The sequence below is a fragment of the Budorcas taxicolor genome, chromosome 1 (genome assembly GCF_023091745.1).
Source record: "Budorcas taxicolor isolate Tak-1 chromosome 1, Takin1.1, whole genome shotgun sequence".
NCBI lineage: Eukaryota > Metazoa > Chordata > Mammalia > Artiodactyla > Bovidae > Budorcas > Budorcas taxicolor.
In genome coordinates, this window is record NC_068910.1 from 68,219,795 (window position 1) to 68,242,838 (window position 23,044).

Here is a 23,044-nt window from a genome sequence, read left to right on the forward strand (position 1 = left end):
GCCTCCCTTGCTGCAGAGCATGGGCTCCGGTGTGTGCGGACTTCAGCAGCTGCAGCTCAAGGGCTCTAGCGCACAGGCTCCCAGTTGTGGCGCAAAGGCCAACTTGCTCCTTGGCATGTGGGATCTTCCCAGATCAGGGGTCAAACCTGTGGCTCCCGCACTGGCAGGCGGATTCTTTACCACTGAGCCACCAGGGAGGCCCCAGAATTTCCTCCCTTTTAAAGACTCTCTCGTGACTTCTGGCCTCCCTGGAGCCTCACCCAGTCCTGAACAGGGGTGAAACACTCTTCATCTATAGATTTCAGGCAACCAGCCAGCTCCCGTGGCTTCCATCTCAAGCTGGCACAGGCTAGAATCCAGGTTTGCAAGCTTTGACAGAGAAGGAAGGGAAAACCCCCAGTGTTTGGCGCTGAGAGAAGTAAAGCCAGGTTCAGGCCCTGTCTTGGGTGGTTCTCCTACCATCACACCTGCAGCCCTGTTGGAGCCTGGAGGCAGGAACGAGCTGTTGCCACCGGCAGCTATTTCGGTGATAGCCAAGGGCACTGGGAATCCTCTTCCCCTCACATAAATATATACACAGATCCCAAATAAATCTCCTCCTGGGGCCAGCACAGATGCCTGAGATTCACGGGCAGAGAGACGGGAAATTTCATTGACGGCTAACGTCTCCAGCGTTCCAGCTGGCACGCGAGCCCCCTGCCTCTCCCTGAGATGGCTGTGTGCCTCAATCTTGTAGCCCAGCTTCTCCCTCCACCCTCTTCTGCTTCCTCTGCTTGCCTAGAGGTGTAAACCCTGGCAGGATACCTCCCACAGGCACCCAATTTATCCCCACCCCAGAATCAGCCCCGGGGCAGAGACCTGGACCCTGCATGGTCCCCAGCGAGAAGGGCAGAGTCACCCGCCCGAGCCCTAGGCATGTCGGCTGGCTCCTCCTCACGCTATCCTTCCCGGGAAGGAGTCAGCTACCCTGGTCAGCAGAGAGAGCTCTGGAGCCAGGCTGCTGGGCTGGGAATCTGGACTCCATCACTTACCAGCTCCCTGACTTTGGACAGCTCTCTGTGCTTTTTCCTCATCTCTAGAAATGGGGGTGAGAATGATCTCATGGGTTGAGGTAAGAGCTGAAGCAGTGCCCGCCACCCCATGAGTGGTCAGTGTGAACAGTTAATACAGGATCCTCAGCACTTCTCGGCACAAACTTCCAAATCCCAGGACAAAGGCAAAATGCAAAGGAACAGATGACAGTTGGCCCAGGAAAGTACCAAGGAACAGGGCTACATGAGTGAGTGAAGTTGCTCAGTCATGTCCGACTCTTGGCGACCCCATGGACTGTAGCCCCCGCCCCAAGCTCCTCCATCCATGGAATTTTCCAGGCAAGAATACTAGAGTGGGTTGCCATTTCCTTCTCCAAGGGATCTTCCCAACCTAGGGATCAAACCTGGGTCTCCTGCATTGTAGGCAGACGCTTTACCGTCTGAGCCACCAGGGAAGCCCACTACAAAGTTAACCCCAAATATGCAGCTTCTACCTAGACCTTCCTTCGGGGAACCCACAGGATGCCATTGTTGAGGGCCCGGATTCACTGCTGGTTCCAAAGCCAGAAAGGAAGGTCTCCCAAGGAGGGACAAGCACAGTCTCTCCAGTGGGGCCCCTGCCTTCCTGACGCCTGCAGAATGAAATGGAACCAAGTAGATTTGCTCCTCCCTGGGTGACAGCTGGTCCCTCCTAGAGTCAGAAAGACACATGCTACTGTTTTGAATGTCCCCAGTACTTTGCCAACAAAGGTCTGTCTAGTCAAAGCTATGGTTTTCCCAGTAGTCATGTATGGATGTGTGAGTTGGACTATAAAGCAAGCTTGAGCACCGAAGAATTGATGCTTCTGAACTGTGATGCTGGAGAAGACTCTTGAGAGTCCCTTGGACTACAGGGAGATCCAATCAGTCCATCCTAAAGGAAGTCAACCCTGAATATTCATTGGAAGGACTGATGCTGAAGCTGAAGCTCCACTACTCTGGCCACCTGATGTGAGTCAGGTCACATCACCTGCTGCTGGGCAAGACTGAAGGCAGGAGAAGGGGGCTACAGAGGATGAGGTGGCTGGACCGCATCATCAACTCAATGGACATAAGTTTGAGTGAACTCTGGGAGATGGTGAAGGACAGGGAAGTCTGGCGTGCTGCAGTCCACGGGGTCGCAAGGAGTCAGAGATGATACTGTGGCTGAACAGCAACAGTGTGCTTTCCTGCTGGTTAATGTCAGACAGCCTGAGGCCTCCTGGAGCCTTACTTTCTTCACATTTAAAACAAAGGGGTCAAAGGCTGGACTCCACCACCCCTCCCATCCACCCTCTGTCAGGAGAACGCTCCTCTACCCCACAGTCGGCTTCAGGACACTCACTCCCTGGCTCCCTGCGCCCCCTCCAGGCTCTCAGTTCAGTTCAGTCAGTTCAGTCGCTCAGTCGTGTCCGACTCTTTGTGACCCCATGAATCGCAGCACGCCAGGCCTCCCTGTCCATCACCAACTCCCGGAGTTCACTCAGACTCACGTCCATCGAGTCAGTGATGCCATCTAGCTGTGTGTTAAGTCTCCTTTCTGCATCCCTGGATGCCTGCTCCAGAGGAGGGAGACCCATATCCATCAGTTACCTCATGTGCTGGATAACTAATGAGGAGGAGAAGCCCACACGTGTTTCTCATTGAAGTGAAAAGTGAAAGTGTAAACCACTCAGTTGCGTCCAACTGTTTGCGACCCCATGCACTGTAGCCCGCCAGGCTCTTCTGCCCATGGAATTCTCTAGGCAGGAATACTGGAGTGGGTTGCCATTTCCTCCTCCAGGGGATCTTCCTGATGTAGGGATCAAACCTGGATCTCTTGCATTGGCAGGCCGATTCTTTACCGTCTGAACCATCAAGGGGGCCCTTATCTCACTGGATCCACCCAATAGCTCTCTGACAGGTAGGTTTCCTTTCACAAGGAAGGGAATCAGTAAAGATCCTCAGAGGGTGAGGAACTTGGGGCATCAGCAGCCTCGGAGCTGGGTTTGAGCACCCTACCTCCACCCAGAGCCCAGACTCTGTGGACCACATGTCACTGCCTCTCAGGGTGTACTTTTTGGGGAAGGCTTCCTCGAGAGCATGCCCCATCCCTGCTCCTGAACCTCAATCTCTGCCCCATAAAACTGAACACTGATGCCTGGCTCCATGATACACCTCAATCTCTGCTACCTCAATAAAATACCAAGCACCCCAGTTTCTACTCCCACAATCCCATGCACCCTGGTATCTGCTCTCCCACAAAACCATGCACCCCAGTCTCTGCTCCCATAGTACTACCCACCTTGACGTCTGCTTCTGCAAAATCATCCCTCCCAATCTCTGCTTCTGCACCCCATCTCTATTCCTGTACCCCATCTCTGCTCCTACTCTCCAACCTCTACTCCTGCACCCCAATCTCTGTTCCTACATCCTATCTATATTCCTGTACCCCATCTCTGCTCCTGCACCCTGATCTCGGCTCCTGCACCCCAGTCCCTACTCCTGTAATACTCTACACCCTGACTTCTGCACCCACAAGCTCCTGCACCCCACTCTCTACTCCTGCAATACTTTACACCCTGATTTCTGCACGCACCCCATCTCTGGTTTCTCAAATACCGCCCACACAGGTGGACCACACCAAGCAGTTAGGACCTTGCTTGTTCTCACGTTGCCTCTCAAGCATTAATTCTGCTTTCCCATGGGCACAGAAGTCGTGTCTGTCCCAGGGGCCCACACAGACACCAGCATGGGATACACAGCAGCCACGCAGTTGAACATGAGAGGCCTGGAGAGTCCCCCACGCTGACCCACCTTTGTCGGGGAAGCCAGGCTTGGAGGCCTTGCGGTCCTTGAGCAGGGCCCTGGTGCTCTGAATCTGAGTGATGAGCGAGGCCGACGGCTGTTTGTGCGACGGCAGGTTCTTGTCCAGCTTCTTGGAAAACGGTCGATGAAGAAAATCCCCTCTTTTTTCTTGTTCTTTGGGCTTTTTATCCTTCCAATCAGAAGCAAACATAGGTACTCAGATGCACACAAGAACGCACAACAGGATCCCTCTTTGAGGAGTTATCAAAGTAGAGTTAAGAAACCTCAGTTTTCTAAAACTCCAGGCTCTTAGCTGCATGTTGCACAAGGGAAGTGCCCAGACCTAGAGGCCGCTCCAGGAAGCCACGGCCCTCTCCCTGGGCCACAGTGGGCTTAGTGGTCCCCAGCTCCCCACACTGTGCTGTCTGACATGCTCCAACAAGGACAAGGATATCCATGGGATATCCAAGGATATCCATTTTCCTAGAACAAGCTGAACAAACCGAGGTAAAGCCTATGAGGACTCCTGGTAACCTCCCATCTTAGCTACAGCAGAGTCCTAAGATTTGCAGAGGCAAAAAGTGCTCCATCACAACCTCAGTGTTTATGTGTTCAGTGAAGCCAAGGAGGTGGACGACCAACCCATGGAGCCCTGGGCCTGCCTGGGTTAATTTCTGAGCCCTGTCTTCCTCTGCTCACGTGCACTCTTGTTGTTGATGTTTAGTCACTAAGCCATGTCTCTACTGTGGCTCACTCAGTTATGTCTGACTCTTTGGGACCCTGTGGATTGTAGTCCGACAGGCTCCTCTGTCCATGGGATTTTCCAGGCAGGAATACTGAAGTGGGTTGCCATTTCCTCTTCCAGGGGATCTTCCTGACCCAGGGATCGAACCCGTGTCTCCTACACTGCAGGCAGACTCTTTACCACTGCGCCACCTGGGAAGCTCACGTGGGCTCTTACCTGTGTACTTAAATTGGCACAATTCGGCCATTTATGCTGTCAAGTGTTGCCCTGATTGAACTCAATTATAATCCCTCTGATGGGAGTGAATTTGACTGTTTTAGACATCTTCAACCTCACAGCCTCTGGCATGAAGCCAGGCACGGAGAGAAAGCTTATCAAATAGTTACTGAAATATATTAAAAAAAAACAAAAAACAAAAAAGCCAGTGGAAACAGAACTGAATTAAAATTAATTGGGTTCAAGCTTCTGGGAAGGGTGATGCCACAAGGAAGAAACTTTTCTCTGGCCCTAAAGTCTGTGTTTGATGTTTACTGTTAAACAGAGGCAACCGAATCCCTGACCTCACCAGGAGTGGGGGGTGTAGCGGGGGAAGAGACCAATTTTCACATTTTTTGCCTTAAACCTTAAGAATATTTGCAATTCAAGAAAGCTCATCTATTTTTCATGGATGCTGTTGAAAAGCTTCTCAAGGAAACATCCCCTTGCACTTGGGTAGCCCTTTCTAACAAGGATTTTCAAAGCGTTTCTGGATTGGGGTTCATTGTGTCCAGGTTTTGAGTGGGAAAGATGGCAGGAGAGAAATGGGATGTGGGGGCACCCACCCCAGCCTTGAGTGAGTGCCACCTCAGGGCAGCACCTGCTGGGAGCCCAGCCTTCGGCTGAAGTGGCTTGCTCCCCTCCATGGGCGGGTGAGCAGGAGGAAGGAAGAAGTGAAGCTCCTGCAAACACCTTCACCAGCGTCTTATCAGCCACCACCACCTTTACTGAGGATACTTGGAACGCCAGACACTACGCGAAGAGCAAGACCCATGATGGGGCAAATGCTGTTATCCCTTCTTCCAGAGGTGCCTGCAGTAGCTAAATATACCCAGACAATTCAAAAAGATACACGCACCACTGTGCTCACAACAGCACTATTCACCACAGCCTAGGCCTGGAAACGACCTAAACGTCTGTAGACAGATGAGTGGATAAAGAAGATGTGGTTACATACACACCAGGGAACGCTACACAGCTGTGAGAAGAGAAGGCCACTCACAGCAACACGGATGCAACTAGAGAGTCTCATCCTGCGCGAAGCGAGTCAGAAAGAGAAAGACAAGTGCATAGGAGATCCCTTATACGTGGGACCTAAAATGGGGCACAAGTGAGCCTATGTACAAAACAGAAAGAGACTCATAGAGAACACCCTGTGGTTACCAAGGGGAAGGAGGAAGTGGAGGGATAGAGCGGGATTTGGGGGTTGGCAGATGCAGACTGTTACATGTAGGATGGATGAACAAGGGCCTACCGTCGAGCACAGGGGACTATATTCAATATCCTGTGAGAAACCATAATGGAAAAGAATAGTCAAAAATAGGGATGTATACACATGTATGACTGAGTCACTTGGCTGTACAGCAGACACGGGCACAACACTGTAAATCAACTATATTTCATTTTTTTAAAAAAAGAAGTCACCCAGGAGCCTGACAGCAACTCAGATTTTTGCAGCCCTTCCTGAAAGTCGATGTGTTCTTAACCCTTGACTCGACGCTGCCCTCTGGAAGCTGGAGCAGGGCCAGGCTTGTTCTAGTGGTAGAGAGAAAGGCTAGGCGCAGCGACTGGCTGGGGCAGGGACCACACTGTAGTCCAGGGCATCCAGGATGCTACAGATGAGACCATCAGCAGGGTGCTATAAAGGGCGGAGTGGAGAGGGTGGGCATCCGCTCCAGGTCAAGGCCAAGCCTAATTCTCCACCGCCTCCCTTTCCCTCTTTCTATCAAACACCAACAGGCCCTCTGCTCTACAGCAAAGAAGAATGAATGAACTTTCACCATTCCCAGCCTCTCCCCAAGCAACAAACGGCCTGTCCCCAAAAGTCTGGCAGAATTCCATCCCAAAGTCTGGCTCCATTCTATCTGTTTTTACAAGCAAACCCATCAGTTCTACCTGATAACACCTTAAACAGGAAAATAGAAATCAAATAGACTTTTGTGATACATTGTAAAACAATATTTGGAAGAAAAAATAAAACTGGAGTTCCCTGCCCCCCCACCGCCCCCCACCTTTTTTTTCTTTTTAGGGCAGTGAGTACATCTTCCTTTGGGCTACCCTGCATTTCCTACTCTCAGAGGGCCCCTGCCAGCAGCCTCCTGGGTTCATCTCAGCTCCTTGCTAACTCTCTGTGGCTTCTCAAAGATAAAGGATCAAGATGGAAACTTTCAGGGGGGCCAGTATCACCACCCAGAGCTCATAAACCAAAGGGTGTCCAAGATGTGAGAGTTCTCTGTAGGACGAGATCAAGGTTGGCTCTAGAACTCTCTCCTGCAACCCACAAAGGGATGGATCTTTGGCAATAAGCAGAGCTGACTCATTGGACAAGCCTGATGCTGGGAAAGATGGAGGGCAGGAGAAGCGGGCAACAGAGGATGAAATGGTTGGATGGCGCCTTCAACCCAATGGATATGAGTGTGAGCAAACTCTGGGAGACAGTGAAGGACGAGGAACTGTGCTGCAGTTCATGGGGTCACAAAGAATCAGACACGACTGAGCTACTGAACAATAACAACAAGAAAGCCCACGATGGGGACAGAAGAAAGGGGACATGGATTTAGGACTAGAGTCTGGGGAACCTTACTCACATCACCCTGTCGATCCTGCACCTTGGCGTTGTTCGGTTGCTCAGCTGTGTCCAACTCTTTGTGATTCCATGGAATGTGGCATGCCAGGCTTCTGTGTCCTTCAACATCTCCTGGAGTTTGCTCAAACTCATGTCTATTGAGTCGGTGATGCCATCGAACCATCTCATCCTCTGTCGTCCCCTTCTCCTCCAGCCCTCAATCTTTTGCACCACACTACTTCCTCCAAACTACCCCCATCCTCTCCCCCCACCCCCAGAGCATTCTTCTCAGCCTGAAAGAACAGATGACTTCATAGTGACTGGTTTCTAGGGAGATGCCGAGAGTTTACTACCCATCTGCTCCTTGGAGGTGGGGGACAATGCCCTGGGTCTGTCCCGGTGACCCCTCAGGAAACCGACTTGTTTACAAGCAGCCATCTTCATGTCTTCCAAGCAGAGGCTCATAAATGCAACCAATTTTCCAATTCTACCATTTTCATTTGCATGGCCTATTTTCTCCAGAAGAGATTTCCCAGGGAGAAGGATGCTAAATTGCCTTATGTAACAGAAACAGATCTTCAGAAGGACTAATTATGTTCCCCCTCCGACATGCCTGCACCCACTCCCGCACCCCACCCAGCAACGCTGGCTGCCTGCAGGCCTCTTCGGTTTCCCTCTGACTCTCATGGGTGGGCAGTGTGCCCCTCATCCACAAGTGCCTAGGGGCTGGTGGTGGAGCTGAAGCTTCCGAGGTCTTCTCTGCCCCCTCATGCTCAGTCCATACCCTCCAAGGTGGATCCAGGAGGAAACCAGAGGCCCCAGAGGCAAGCAAACCCCACACAAAACAGCCTCTTCTTCTCTTTAAACCATTTTCCAACCACCACACATGTGCATGGATGTTTTTCAAAAAAACTGGATGCCTTGAATATGCGGACCCAGACGTCCCTGGTGGTCCAGTGGTAAAGAATCCGCCGGCCAATGCAGGAGACGTAGGAGATGCGTGTTCGATCCCTGGGTTAGGAAGATCCTATCTTGGATGAGATGGCTGGATGGCATCACCAACTTGATGGACATGGGTTTGGGTAAACTCCAGGAGTTGGCGATGGACAGGGAGGCCTGGCGTGCTGCAGTCCATGGGGTCGCAAAGAGTCGGACACGACTGAGCGACTGAACTGAACTGAACCTGGAGGAGGACGTGGCAACCCACTCCAGTTCTTGCCTGGAGAATCGCCACAGACAAAGGAGCCTGGCAGGCTGTAGTGCATGGGGTTGCAAAGAGTCAGGCACGATTTAGTGGCTGAGCACAAGCCCAAGCCCGTTCCGTGAAGGAAAGCCACAGAGGCCTGATTCCACCATAGGAAACAAACAAATGAGCGGAGAATAAAAAGGGCTTGGCTCATAAATTAGGCCACTAAACCGGGACGCCGTGGACTGTTCTAAACCCCACCTCTTTACAGATAGAAACCAAATGCACAGCTAAGCTTGTTATAGCAAGATGAGTAAAAAAGGTGAACTACACAGGTGGCTCTAGCGGTAAAGAACACGCCTCTGCAGGAGACATACATGGGTTTGACCTCTGGGCTAAGAAGATTCCCTGGAAGAGGGCATGGCAACCCACTCCAGGACCTGGAGAATCCCATGGACAGAGAAGCCTGGTGGGCTACAATTCATGGGGTCAAAGAGTCGGACACGACTGAGTGACTTAGCACACACATAGAGAAAGGTGATCTCATCTGAGGGGATTCTGACAAATCCACTTACAATAGGATTCTGCATGTCTGCATTCAGGACAGGATGAGGGGTGTGCAGGGTCCGGAGCTCTGGGCAAGGATTCACTAATCTTCAGGGTCACATGCAATGGTGACTTTCATGTGTCAAGCTGGCTAGGCCAGGGCACCCAGTGTCTGGTCAAACACCAGTCTACAGTTTGTGGTGAAGGTTTGTGTTGGATGAGAATGACATTTAAATCGGTAGGCTTTTGAGTAAAGCAGCTTATCCTCCACAATCTGGGTGGGTCTTGGGCAATCAGTTGCAGGGCTTAAGAGAAGATGTTTGGCGGAAACCGACACAATAGTATAAAGCAAATATCCTTTGATTAAAAATAAATTTAATTAAAAAAAAAGAGAGAGCGAAGACTGAAGTGTCCTGGGAAAGCAGGAATTCTGCCTCCAGAAGACTTGGGACTGGAGCTGAAACACAAACTCTTCCCTGGGTGTCCATGCATCACACACACACACACACACACACACACACACACACACACACACACTATTGTTCCGTTTTTCTGGAGGACTCTGTCTAACCCATCAGAACCCCCCCAATTTTTTACCTGCACAGCATGAAATTCAAGGTCTCTTGTCCAGGTGTCCAGGGAGGCCTGCAAAAAAACAGCATTTTTCAACAATTCAAGAAGCTGCACTTGTTTCCCACCTGCAGCTCTGGTTGAGGGTTACCCATGTCAGTGTTTGCAGACAAGAAACCAAACTGTCCCAGACGCAGGCAGCAGAAGTCCTAATTCCTGCCCTGGAGGGATTTTCTAGGTAAGGTTTATATTAAAGTCTAGGATGCATGATGGAGGGGTGCTCTGATGATGAGTAAGCCATTCACTCGGTTTTCTCAATCAACAAAAGCATGCGTGAAAACGGCGCCCGGATCAAGAAACAGAACCCAGCCAACACCCACAAGTCCCTCGTTCCCACATTCTCTTCCTGCCCCCGAAGGTAACCACCGTTCTGATTTACCACAGCAGAGACTTGATTCTAAACTTGATTGTTAAAATTTATGCAGGGCTTCCCTGGTGGCCCAGTGGATAAGAATCTGCCTGCCAGTGAAGGAGACGCGTTCAATCCCTGATCTGGAAAGATTCCACACGGCTTGGAGTGGCTGAGCCCATGGGCCACAACGTCTGAAGTCCGCGAGCTCAGGCCCATGGACCATAACTACCAGAGCCTGTGCGCCACAGCGAGAGGGGCCGCTGCAAGTGAGATGCCCACACAGCACAGTGAAGGGCAGCCCCTGCTCCTCGCAACCAGAGGAAGCCTGGGCACAACCACCAAAACCCGCTGTGGCCAAAAGGAACATACATTTTTTAAAAGGTTTCTTTTAATGTGTACAGATTTTGAAATGACACAAAGAAAATACTGTAATATTTTACCTTTAAACTTATAGTTCCCATTATGCCTTTAATTACGATGGTGGTGGTGGCTTAGTTGCTCAGTCGTGTCCAACTCTTTGCGACCCCATGGACTGCAGGCTGCCAGGCTCCTCTGTTCATGGAACGTCCCAGGCAAGAATACTGGAGTAGGTTGCCCTTTCCTTCTCCATGGGATCTTCCCGACCCAGGGATCGAACCCACATCTCCTGCATCTCCTGCTGGGCAAGTGGGTTCTTTACCACTGAGTCACCTGGGAAGATCGCTTTTCATCACATTCCTCCAAATTCAGATGTTGGAGTCCTAACCCCTAGACCTCAAAATGCAGCTTTACTTGAAAACACGGTCTGGAGAGGCCTGTCCCATCCCCTCTGAAGCCTGGCAGGAGGTACAGGGGGGAATGTGAAAGCTTGCTCTCCTTGGCCTATGAGATGGAACCTCTTCCTGGTATTACCATTTCAGAGGTGACCAAGTTAAGCTAAGGTCATCAGAGTGGGTTCTAGTGCAGTGTGACCGGGAATCCTTATAGAAAGGGGGTAAACTGGCCATGGACACACACACACAGAATGCCACGTGAAGATGAAGGCAGTGATCAGGGGGATGCTCCTACAAGCCCATGAATCCTAAAGACTGCTGGCATCCACCAGAAGCTAGGAGGCATGAAAGATTCTCCCTCACCATCCTCAGAGGGAATCAGTCCTGCAGACACCACGACCTTGACCTTCTGGACTCCCAAACCGGGAGACGACACGTCTCTTTCGTCTAACCCAGCGGTCCCCAGGGGCAGTGGGAGCTGGTTCCGTGGAAGACCATTTTTCCAGAGACCGGGGTGGGAGATACTTTGGGGATGATTCAAGCGCATCACCTCTATTGCTCACTTCATTCCTATCATGACTACATCAGCCCCACCTCAGATCATCAGGCATTAGATTCCGGAGGTGGGGGACCGCTGGTTTAAGCCACTTGGTTTGTGGGACTTCGTGATGGGAGCCCTCGCAGACACAGACAGTCCCTCTGCTACCGTCTGCATGACTTAACTTCCAAAACTGCAGTGTTGGCCGCAGAAAAGCCCTCATGTTTCTAAGCGACATTTTGCTATATATCAGCATTATTTTTCAAGACTTGGACAATGCTGGCTTCCTGCTCTCTGTGGCTTTACTGAGCCAGTTTACTAGTGATGACTGCCCTGCCACGACCCTCTATGGCGCCCCTCCCACCACCCCCCTGGACCTCTCTTTTAGGAAAAGGAGTCTCTGGGGCATTAGCCCAAGGTGAGACAAGGGTCCCCCTTTTCCAGATGTGATCTCTGACTGCTACAGTAAGAAGATGAGGAGAAAGTGGCAAAGGTATACCATGAGAGCACTAGAATCCTGAGAGGGAAGTGTTTTCTGCTTAATTCAGCTCCTCTGTTTCCTAAGAGAAAAATAACTGGGATCCAGAAGAAAAAAGAGGCCAACACTTGCCCTCAATGCCCAGACACGGCCCCAAAGCCACCCCCTAGCAGGCTCGTGTACAACCTTGAACTTCACTCTGCTGTTCCTGTTCACACCACCCATCCCCTCTGCTTCTGCTCCTGGACCAGCTGGGCTGAAGCCCACAGGGGCCCGGAGTGGGCTCTCCCTGGAGAATCTGGCCTCTTTCAGCCTTTCTCACCACTTTTTCTAGCTGGCCCCATTCCACTTTGCTAGGTTCTAGTGGAGAGGAGCTGGGTCATCTAGCCAGAGCCTGTAATTTAATTAGCTCAAGTATCTCTGCGGTTTGGAGAAAACAAATGGAAACTAGAAAATTGAAATGCTGTTTCCCCATTAGTGTTTCTATTGAAACTTTAACCATTAAATATTGCCACAAATGTTTTAAAACGCTTACCATGTGTTTTCGGGCCAAATGCAATAAGCAGCCGAGAAAAATAATCTAGATGAAAAAAAGAGGCCCCTTTCACATCGTGGCTCTGACACTCTCGAGCACACAAGCAGTGTCGGCTACCAGGGCAACCAAGGCCATGGGCACCAGCCGAGGGGCCTAGAGGCCGCCTAGGATACACACTTAGGGGATGTGGGACATCTAAGTTTGCATTATTACCTGAGGCCCTGAAGAGTCAAACAAGAGGCAGGGGAGCCTAACGGCGACTTCTGTATCCCCTGGACCCCAGCCGAGGTGACCACCCCCAGTGCAAGAAGTCCCTCCCAAAGGGCAAGGCCATCAAGTGATAGTATTTCAACTTGAATGCTGTCATGCAGGTGGTCCCCCTACTTAAACCAAGCTAGGTGTCCCAGCTGGAATGTTTGACCTTCCTAAGACGCTGACCCAATTCCATTTTCTGAGACTCAGGCCAAGGTCCACTTGATTATTTCATTTCTTCGTTCAGCAAATATTCATTAAGCCTCTACTGTGAGCCAGGCATCATGCAGGTTCTGGAGACACTGTGAGGAACAAAAGGGACGCTGTCCCAGGGAACCTCCTGATGGTCCAGTGCTTAACAGCCCAGTGCAGGGGAACTCGGGTTTGATCCCTGGTTGGGGAACTAAGATCCCACGTGCTGCAGGGCAACTAAGCCCAAGTGCTACAACTAAGACCAAGAGCTGACAAAGAAATAAATAACGGGGATGCCTTCCCTCCTCTTAAGGAATTCACAGACCAGAGTGGGAGAGAGATGAGAATCAAATCATCTCAGAACAAACAGAACCTCATCCAGGGGATCAGCCCCAGGAGGCAGGAGGTATGCGACAGCCTGCACTGGAGAGATGCGACCCAAAGGTAGAGGGCAGAGAATAGCAGGGGTCCATGATGAAAGTGAAAGAGGAGAGTGAAAAAGTTGGCTTAAAGCTCAACATTCAGTAAACGAAGATCATGGCATCTGGTCCCATCACTTCATGGCAGATGAAACAGTAGAAACAGTGTCAGACTTTATTTTGGGGGGCTCCAAAGTCACTGCAGATGGTGACTGCAGCCATGAAATTAAAAGATGCTTACTCCTTGGAAGGAAAGTGATGACCAACCTAGATAGCATATTCAAAAGCAGAGACATTACTTTTCCAACTAACGTCCATCTAGTCAAGGCTATGGTTTTTCCAGTGGTCATGTATGGATGTGAGAGTTGGACTGTGAAGAAAGCTGAGCATCAAAGAATGGATGCTTTTTAACTGTGGTGTTAGAGAAGACTCTTGAGAGTCCCTTGGACTGCAAGGAGATCCAACCAGTCCATCCTAAAGGAGATCAGTCCTGGGTGTTCATTGGAAGGACTGAAACTCCAGTACTCCAATACTTTGGCCACCTCATGTGAAGAGTTGACTCATTGGAAAAGACTCTGATGCTGGGAGGGATTGGGGGCAGGAGAAGGGGACGACAGAGGATGAGATGGCTGGATGGCATCACCAACCTGAAGGACATGAGTTTGGGTAGACTCCAGGAGTTGGTGATAGACAGGGAGGACTGGCGTGCTGCGATTCATGGGGTCACAAAGAGTCGGACACGACTGAGCGACTGAACTGAACTGGACTAATGAGGACATGACCTTGCTGTCACATACGAAGACAGAAATTAACTCAGCAGAGAGAGATCGGGAGAACATTCTGGAAGAGAACAGGGTGTACACAGCCCTGGAAGCCGAGAGAGTACAAAAGTCTGAAGGCCCATGGGGCTGAGCATGAGCAAGAAGCAGGGGGACGTCCCTGGTGGTCCAGTGGTTAAGACTCTGCACTTCCAATGCAGGGCCCACAGGTTCCATCCCTGGTTGGGGAACTAAGATCCCACGTGCCTCAGGGAGTGACCAAATGAAAATTAAAACATCATCATAATAATAAGGGCAAGAAGTAGGTGCTAGGGGTGGGGGAAAGTGAAAGTGAAGTCGCTCAGTTGTGTCTGACTCTTTGCAACCCCATGGACTGTAGCCCACCATGCTCCTCTGTCCATGGGATTTTCCAGGCAAGAGTACTGGAGTGGGTTGCCATTTCCTTCTCCAGAGGATCTTCCTGACCCAGGGGTGGGGGAAGGGGTAGCTAAAAGATAACGTTGGAGTTGCTGACAGAAGCCAGTCCGATCTGGGACACGGTGGCCACGTCGCAATTTGTCTTCCATGGGAAAGATGCCTTTGAAGGCTGTCAGGAAGCATTTAACAGGAGGCTTCCTGTGTGCTGTTCTGGATCTGTCAGGAATTCTCTGTTCCTGCTCCCGGGACTGAGGAATCCAGGCATTTCCTTCATTAGTGTTTCTATATGGTGCTAAGTACCCTCTTCCTTCTTGTGAACCATACGGTAAAAGTGATTGTTTACAACTCTCTCTCTCTTTAATACGGATCGCCTATGTTTTCTAAGTCTGGAATTTTAATCTTTATCTTTGCTAAGAATAACTACCTTGTAAGACAGTATATATGCCCACACCATGTTGATTAAAACACCTTTGCTCCATCAGAGCATAGTCCCTGTGTCTTTCTTTCTCTTTCTTTCTTTCTCTCTCTCTCTCAGGCTATTTCTTTGGAGTGCAGAGGCCCTCTGAGTTCACTTTCCTGCCTGAGCTTCTGAGATCCTCTAGAGAAGGCACTCTGTGCTTTTACCCCATCGAGAGGGTGCCTGAGGCCTCCATGAACAGAGCAAGCCCCATGCCGGGGGCTTTACTGGCTTTCTATGTAAACCAAGGAATATCAGCCGCTTTCTCTCCTTTACTTTCTTATCGTCGACTCTGGACCACCAGGTTCCAGTCCATTAAAGGACCTCAACAAAGGCTTCGAGCGGGGAAGCAATATGGTCTCATTTGAGTGTGAATAGCTCACTCTGGGGAGAAGGCAATGGCACCCCACTCCAGTACTCTTGCCTGGAAAATCCCATGGATGGAGGAGCCTGGTGCGCTGCAGTCCATGGGGACGCTAGGAGTCAGACACGACTGAGCAACTTCACTTTCACTTGTCATTTCATGCATTGGAGAAGGAAATGGCAACCCACTCCAGTGTTCTTGCCTGGAGAATCCCAGGGATGGGGGAGCCTGGTGGGCTGCCGTCTATGGGGTCGCACAGAGTTAGACACGACTGACGTGACTTAGCAGCAGCAGCAGCAGCAGCAGCTCACTCTGGCCTGTGTGCGGACAGCGTGTAGTCATGACGGCATTCATGCTGACAAAGGGGGGATAGTTAGGAGGCTGTGGCTGAGATCCATGCAAGAGGTGATGGGGGCTGGACTAGGGCAGGAGGATGGGGCCGGGGAGCTCCAGGAGTCAAGCTGGCAGAACGTGGTGACAGACTGGCTCTCAGGGGTGAGCTTGCCGTGTGCCTGCTCAGTCACTCAGTCATGTCCAGCTCTTTGTGACCCCATGAACTGTGGCCCACCAGGCTCTTCTGTCCATGGGATTTTTTCTTTTTTTTAGGCAAGAATATTGAAATGGGTTGCCATTTCCTTCTCCAGGGGATTTTTCTCGACACAAGGATTGAACCTGCATCTCCCGCATTTCAGGCAGATTCTTCACCACTGAGCCACCTGGGAAGCTCTTGGGGGTGAGGGAAAGGAATAAAAAGGACTCTGCCCAGTAATGAGGGTGAGGCTGCCATTTGGAGACAGAGAACAGGGGCAGGGCAGGAGGGCTGCTGTGGGGTTGGTTCCTGTGTGCTAGGTTGGAGACCTACACTCATGCAAGAGATATGGTAAGCAATTGGCTGGTGGGGACTGGAGCTCAGGGGTGTCTGGCCTTTCACCATCTCTGATCTTCCACTCGTAACCCAAAAGCCATGCCTGTGCTTCCTGCCCAGAACCAATCCACACAACCCACCCCACCAAAGGCTCATCTCCACCTTCACCATGCTGGAGCCTCACAGTCTCAGAGGAAGGGGGCCTCCAGTCCGGGGTCAGGGCTAGACCCCACCCGGGTTGCTCTGAATGCTGGCCCGTCCCCATCCTCCACTGCCGTTTCTTCCTCTGCCCCCTAACCTGACTCCTTCCCAAGCCCATGCATCCTTCAAGCAGAGGTGGACATGTCCCCCTGTATTCATTGCCAGCATCATCCACGGAGAAATCTATGCTCACTGTCTTCACTCCCCCCAATCCAGGCAACCTCTTCTCTGCCCTTCCACTTCCTCCACGACAAGCAGCTGCTCAGCCATCACCATGGGCCATTGTATACTTGACCTTTCCCATGTCTTCCCCAACATCCCTCCCTCCTGGGTCTCCAGCTGCCCTAGTACCTTCGCTCGTTCCTCTGGCATCAGCATCTCCTCTTCTCTACCTGCTTGAATCGTGCCATCCCCAGGCTCTGTCTAGAGTGATCAGCCTCCCCCTCCCAACCCAGCTGCCTACCCCAGCCCTGCCTCGATGCTCAGGGCAGCTGCATTCACACACGGCAGCTCAGCACCCCTGTCACCCGCATCACTGCGGTGGTCTGGGCCATGCCCCACTTGCTTTCTGCTGCCACGATGAAGCACAGCCCAGCGGGCTCCACATTCTATGGGAAATCCCTGAGCAAGCAGGAGAGCCCCCACTGGACAGAACAGTGAAAGAGGGGTCCTGGGGTGGGGGACCCTCACCCTGTGCTCCAGGCCCTGGATCTGGAGCTCCTAGCACGATCTCTTAACAAGCATGGATTTGGGGTCCGAATTTGGGATAATACGATACTAGTCTTTACTGTGAAACCAAAGAATCTTGGTATTTTCTCTCAGGTATGTCCTAGGTAGCATCAGGTCACCAAGGACAGCAGACTGGAAAGGTTCACTCCTGATCCTTTTTCCCGATCCACACCTTCCTTACTTTCTTCTCCTGATGCCAAGGGTTATCTTTTGGCGATCTGACGGCAGATTCCAACTGTGGCTCCATTGGGGATCATCCAGTGAGCTTTAAAAAATACTGACCCCCCGGATTTGGGACTTGCCTGGCAGTCCAGTGGTTAGGACTCCGTGCTTCCACTGCAAGGAGCATGGGTTCAATTCATGGTCGAGGAACTAAGACCCCTCACATGCTACATGGTGTAGCAAAAAAAAGAAAACATCGACCCCCGCCCCACTGCTGCCCCCTGAGTTTCAATGGAATCGGTCTGAAGTGTGGCCCAGGCATTCACAAGCTGAAATGCCCCCTGGGGATTCTACTGTATGACCACAGCTGAATCCCCAGTTCAGTCTGGAGACTGAACAACGGTGGCCCCTCTCTAAGCCATTTCTTACAAAGTGAAAGTGGGGGTCGCTTCATTGTGTCCAACTCTTTCTGACCCTAGGGACTGTAGCCCGCCAGGCTCCCCTGTCCATGGTATTCTCTAGGCAAGAATACTGGAGTGGGTAGCCATTCCTTTCTCCAGGGGATCTTCCCCACCCAGGGACTGAACCCGGGTTTCCAGCATTGCAGGCAGATTCTTTACCATCTGAGCCATCAGGGTAAGCCATTTCTTAAGGACTGAGTAAAGTGAGTAAGTATTTGTCTCTGGCTACTCCCATGTCCCACAACAACTGGCTTCCTTTCCAGTCCTCTTCCCATAAAGGAAATCCACTCTTCCTAAGAGGTCCTGGGTTTTGCTCTGGGGAGCCACTCACCTCATAGGGCTCCTTGGTGGGCCTGCACCTGTCTATCTGGTAGAGCTGGGTCTTGTAGCAGACGTTGTCCTGGAAGTCAGATTTCTACCGGAGAAGAAAAGAAAAAAAGCCTGGCTTAACTCTCGGAAAATAGGAATGTCTATCAAGCAGTCATTAATTTTTAAACCAGCGCTTGGCTGAGAAACGCCAGGATGCGGTTGGCAGGGCACTTAACAGCAGTGGAAAGACTCCTCCGAGGACAGCCCGCAGGAGCATGGGGAGAGACAGGACCCAGCTTCCTGGCTCTGCCAGGAAAGGGCTTGATGGCCCTCGGCACGCCACTGCTCCTGCTGCACCTCGGTTCTTTCATCTGTGTGATGAAGGCCACGCTAAGACATGAGCTCAGAGGCCAAATATGTGATCTGGGGAGAACAGCTTACTTTATGGAACTACTGAATGGGATGCAGGTCTTGCTTATTTAAAAACAGGCTTAAGAACTTCCCTAGTGCAACAGTGGATAAGAATCCACCCGCCAATGCAGGGGACGCGGGTTCAATCCCTGGTCCAATAAGATCCCACAAACTGTGGAGCAACTAAACCCCTGCAACCACAACTACTAAAGCTGTGCTGTAGAGCCCGTCTTCTGCAACAAGAGAACCACCACAATGAGAAGCCCATGCACTGCAGCTAGAGAAAAGCTTGCGTGAAGCAACACAGACTCAGTGCAACCAAAAATAAATTAGCTTATAAAATAAAAACAGGCCTAAAATGGATAAACAACAAGGACCTACTATATAGTGCAGGGAACTAATTATCTGATGTCTTATAGAGTTTTGCCAAGAAAATGCACTGGTCATAGCAAACACCCTCTTCCAACAACACAAGAGAAGACTCTACACATGGACATCACTAGATGGTCAACACCGAAATCAGATTGATTATATTCTTCGCAGCCAAAGATGGAGAAGCTCTATACAATCAACAAAAACAAGACCAAGAGCTGACTGTGGCTCAGATCATGAACTCCTTATTGCCAAATTCAGACTCAAATTGAAGAAAGTAGGGAAAACCACTAAACCATTCAGGTATGATCTAAATCAAATCCCTTATGATGATACAGTGGAAGTGAGAAATAGATTTAAGGGACTCGATCTGATAGATAGAGTTCCTGATGAACTATGGAATGAGGTTCATGACACTGTACAGGAGACAGGGATCAAGACCAACCCCATGGAAAAGAAATGCAAAAAAGCAAAATGACTGTCTGGGGAGAACTTACACATAGCTGTGAAAAGAAGAGAGGCGAAAAGCAAAGGAGAAAAGGAAAGATATAAACATCTGAATGCAGAGTTCCAAAGAATAGTAAGAAGAGAAAAGAAAGCCTTCTTCAGTGATCAATGCAAAGAAATAGAGGAAAAGAACAGGATGGGAAAGACTAGAGATCTCTTGAAGAAAATTAGAGATACCAAGGGAACATTTCATGCAAAGATGGGCTCAACAAAGGACAGAAATGGTCTGGACCTCACAGAAGCAGAAGATATTAAGAAGAGGTGGCAAGAATACACAGAAGAACTGTACAAAAAAGATCTTCATGACCCGGATAATCACGATGGTGTGATCACTCAGCTAGAGCCAGACATCTTGGAATGTGAAGTCTAGTGGGCCTTAGAAAGCATCACTACAAACAAAGCTAGTGGAGGTGATGGAATTCCAGTTGAGCTATTTCAAATCCTGAAAGATGATGCTGTGAAAGTGCTGCACTCAATATGCCAGCAAATTTGGACAACTCAGCAGTGGCCACAGGACTGGAAAAGGTCAGTTTTCATTCCAATCCCAAAGAAAGGGAATGCTAAAGAATGCTCAAACTACCACACAATTGCACTCATCTCACATGCTAGTAAAGTAATGCTCAAAATTCTCCAAGCCAGGCTTCAACAATATGTGAACCGTGAACTCCCTGATGTTCAAGCTGGTTTTAGAAAAGGCAGAGGAACCAGAGAGCAAATTGCCAACATCATCGAAAAAGCAAAAGAGTTCCGGAAAAACATCTATTTCTGTTTTATTGACTATGCCAAAGCCTTTGACTGTGCGGATCACAATAAACTGTGGAAAATTCTGAGAGATATGGGAATACCAGACCACCTGACCTGCCTCTTGAGAAACCTGCATGCAGGTCAGGAAACAACAGTTAGAACTGGACATGGAACAACAGACTGGTTCCAAATAGGAAAAGGAGTACATCAAGGCTGTATATTGTCACCCTGCTTATTTAACTTGTATGCAGAGTACATCATGAGAAACGCTGGGCTGGAAGAAGCACAAGCTGGAATCAAGATTGCCGGGAGAAATATCAATAACCTCAGATATGCAGATGACACCACCCTTATGGCAGAAAGTGAAGAGGAACTAAAAAGCCTCTTGATGAAAGTGAAAGAGGAGAGTGAAAAAGTTGGCTTAAAGCTCAACATTCAGAAAACAAAGATCATGGCATCCAGTCCCATCACTTCATGGGAAATAGATGGGGAAACAGTGGAAACAGTGTCAGACTTTATTTTTGAGGGGCTCCAAAATCACTGCAGATGGTGACTTGCAGCCATGAAATTAAAAGACGCTTACTCCTTGGAAGAAAAGTGATGACCAACCTAGATAGAGACATTACTTTGCCAACAAAGGTCCATCTAGTCAAGGCTATGGTTTTTCCTGTGGTCATGTATGGATGTGAGAGTTGCACTGTGAAGAAGGCTGAGCGCTGAAGAATTGATGCTTTTGAACTGTGGTGTTGGAGAAGACTCTTGAGAGTCCCTTGGACTGCAAGGAGATCCAACCAGTCCATTCTGAAGGAGATCAACCCTGGAATTTCTTTGGAAGGACTGATGCTAAAGCTGAAGCTCCAGTACTTTGGCCACCTCATGCGAAGAGTTGACTCATTGGAAAAGACTCTGATGCTGGGAGGGATTGGGGGCAGGAGGAGAAGGGGATGACAGAGGATGAGATGGCTGGATGGCATCACTGACTGGATAGACGTGAGTCTGAGTGAACTCCGGGAGTTGGTGATGGACAGGGAGGCCTGGCATGCTGCGATTCGTGGGGTCGCAAAGAGTCGGATACGACTGAGCGACTAAACTGATGTCTTATAAAAACCCATAATGGAAAATAATCTGAAAAAGAATATATACGTGTACAGGTATAACTGGATCACTTTGCTGTGCACATGAAACTAACACAACACTATGTATCAACCAGACTTCAAGTATTAAAATAACAGTCTTAGTTCCTGCTCCCCATCCCAATAAAAGTAACAGCAATTCATAATATAGCTTAAAGAAGAAGACATATAACCACAGCTAAGATGGTCTAGGTGTACGATTTAGGTGCAGTTCTCGCTGGTGACAGCTGAAATTAAATGACTGATTAATGTATTAGTCAACAAATATTCCCAGAAGGCCTTTACAGGCTCTCCAAATTAAAATCCATGCATCTAGGTTTTAGAAAAAGGAAGCAAGAATCAAGGGAGAAGGGAGAAATGGCAATTAAAGTATAATATTTTATTTTTTAGTTCACTAGTTGCCCTTTCAAAATTATATACTTGTTAGTAATGGGTTCAATTCAGTTCAGTTCAATTCAGTCGCTCAGTCGTGTCCGACTCTTTGCGACCCCATGAATCGCAGCACGCCAGGCCTCCCTGTCCATCACCAACTCCCGGAGTTCACTCAGACTTACATCCATCGAGTCAGTGATGCCATCCAGCCATCTCATCCTCTGTCGTCCCCTTCTCCTGCCTGGGACAGTACCTTGGGTGCAGTTAAATTAGCCTTGCATGGAAATTACTGAGTGGACTAGCTATAGTTATTTGTGGGGAATAATTCACTCTTAAAAGCAGTCACCCACCGAGGCACTGATTCTCAGACCAGCTATGTCCTGTGATTTAAGGGTTAAGTGTGAAACAGACAATAAAATAAGAACTGTTGCCTGTTAGAACTATGTTAGTTTCCACCAGGAACTTCTCAGCAGTGCGTGTGTGCGTGTGTATGTGTGTGTGTGTGCGTGCGTGCACGTGCACGTGCTCAGTCGCTCGGTCATGTCCACTCTTTGCACCTCCATAGACTGTAGCCCTCCAGGCTCCTCTGTCCATGGGATTTCCCAAGCAAGAATACTGCAGTGGGTTGCCATCTCCTACTCCAGCTTCTCAGTGGACAAAACCACAAAGTTTGCCACACTGCAACATTTGCAGCTCTGATGCTGAGTGATCACAGAAGATGGCAAGACACCTGGAGACGGCAGGACACAGCCTGAGCTTCACACAAATGTCTCTTACTTGGGATGAGCCCCGTGATTGTTTAAGAGTGTGAGTAACCGGGTCTCTACAGAGGTAGACGCAAGAAACTATTTTTTAAAACAAAAGCCCCCCTATCTTATCGATCAGTATTCACAGAACTGATTCTGCCGAAAGAAGGATGTTTGAATCTGCTTGCTTGCTTAGGAAAGTGGCAGTGTCATCCTCTAAACTTGTGGAATTATGAACTTTACAGGCAGTTTCCTGGAAACACTGTTTAAAACTCATATTTGAGCGGCATTCATCATTTCAGAAAGAAAATCAGTGTGACCCTCCTCTGCCCCTTTTACTTGAGAACTGCCTGTATCTAGCATGGTGGTGTCTAAATGGTGTGACCTTGAGCCCGTACGGGTGAAAAAGTTGTCAGCAGGCATCAACACTATGTACATATTTATTTTATAAATTATAAGCATGTGCTGTAATATATCATTTACATTATAAAATATGCAATAAAATGGGGATTTAAAAGGATAAGGAATATATGGGACATATGGTTTTTTTACAAAACCGCTAGGGCTTCCCTGGTGGTCCAGTGGTTAAGAATCCACTTTGCAACACAGAAACACAGGTTCAATTCCTGGTCCAGGAGGATCCCACTTGCCATAGGGCAACTAAGTCCATGCACTGTAGCTACTGAGCCCACGTGCTGCAACTACTGAAGCCTGTGTGCCTAAACCCCGTGCT

At 49.6% G+C, this 23,044-nt stretch overlaps 1 protein-coding gene and 1 non-coding gene across 2 annotated transcripts in view; one reads left to right on the forward strand and one right to left on the reverse strand.

Moving 5' to 3' along the window:
* The window catches only part of HUNK (hormonally up-regulated Neu-associated kinase), a 134,062-nt gene that overhangs the window by 4,100 nt on the left and 106,918 nt on the right, over positions 1-23,044 (reverse strand). Inside the window, exons 8-10 of the mRNA XM_052638295.1 lie at positions 18,049-18,132; positions 9,732-9,779; positions 3,846-4,026 (exon numbers count right to left, since the gene is read on the reverse strand). Coding sequence (XP_052494255.1) covers positions 3,846-4,026; positions 9,732-9,779; positions 18,049-18,132 — 313 coding nt within the window. The remainder of the gene's footprint in view (positions 1-3,845; positions 4,027-9,731; positions 9,780-18,048; positions 18,133-23,044) is intronic.
* On the forward strand, positions 14,219-14,291 carry TRNAG-UCC (transfer RNA glycine (anticodon UCC)). The gene has a single exon. It is a non-coding gene; the product is annotated as a tRNA-Gly (tRNA).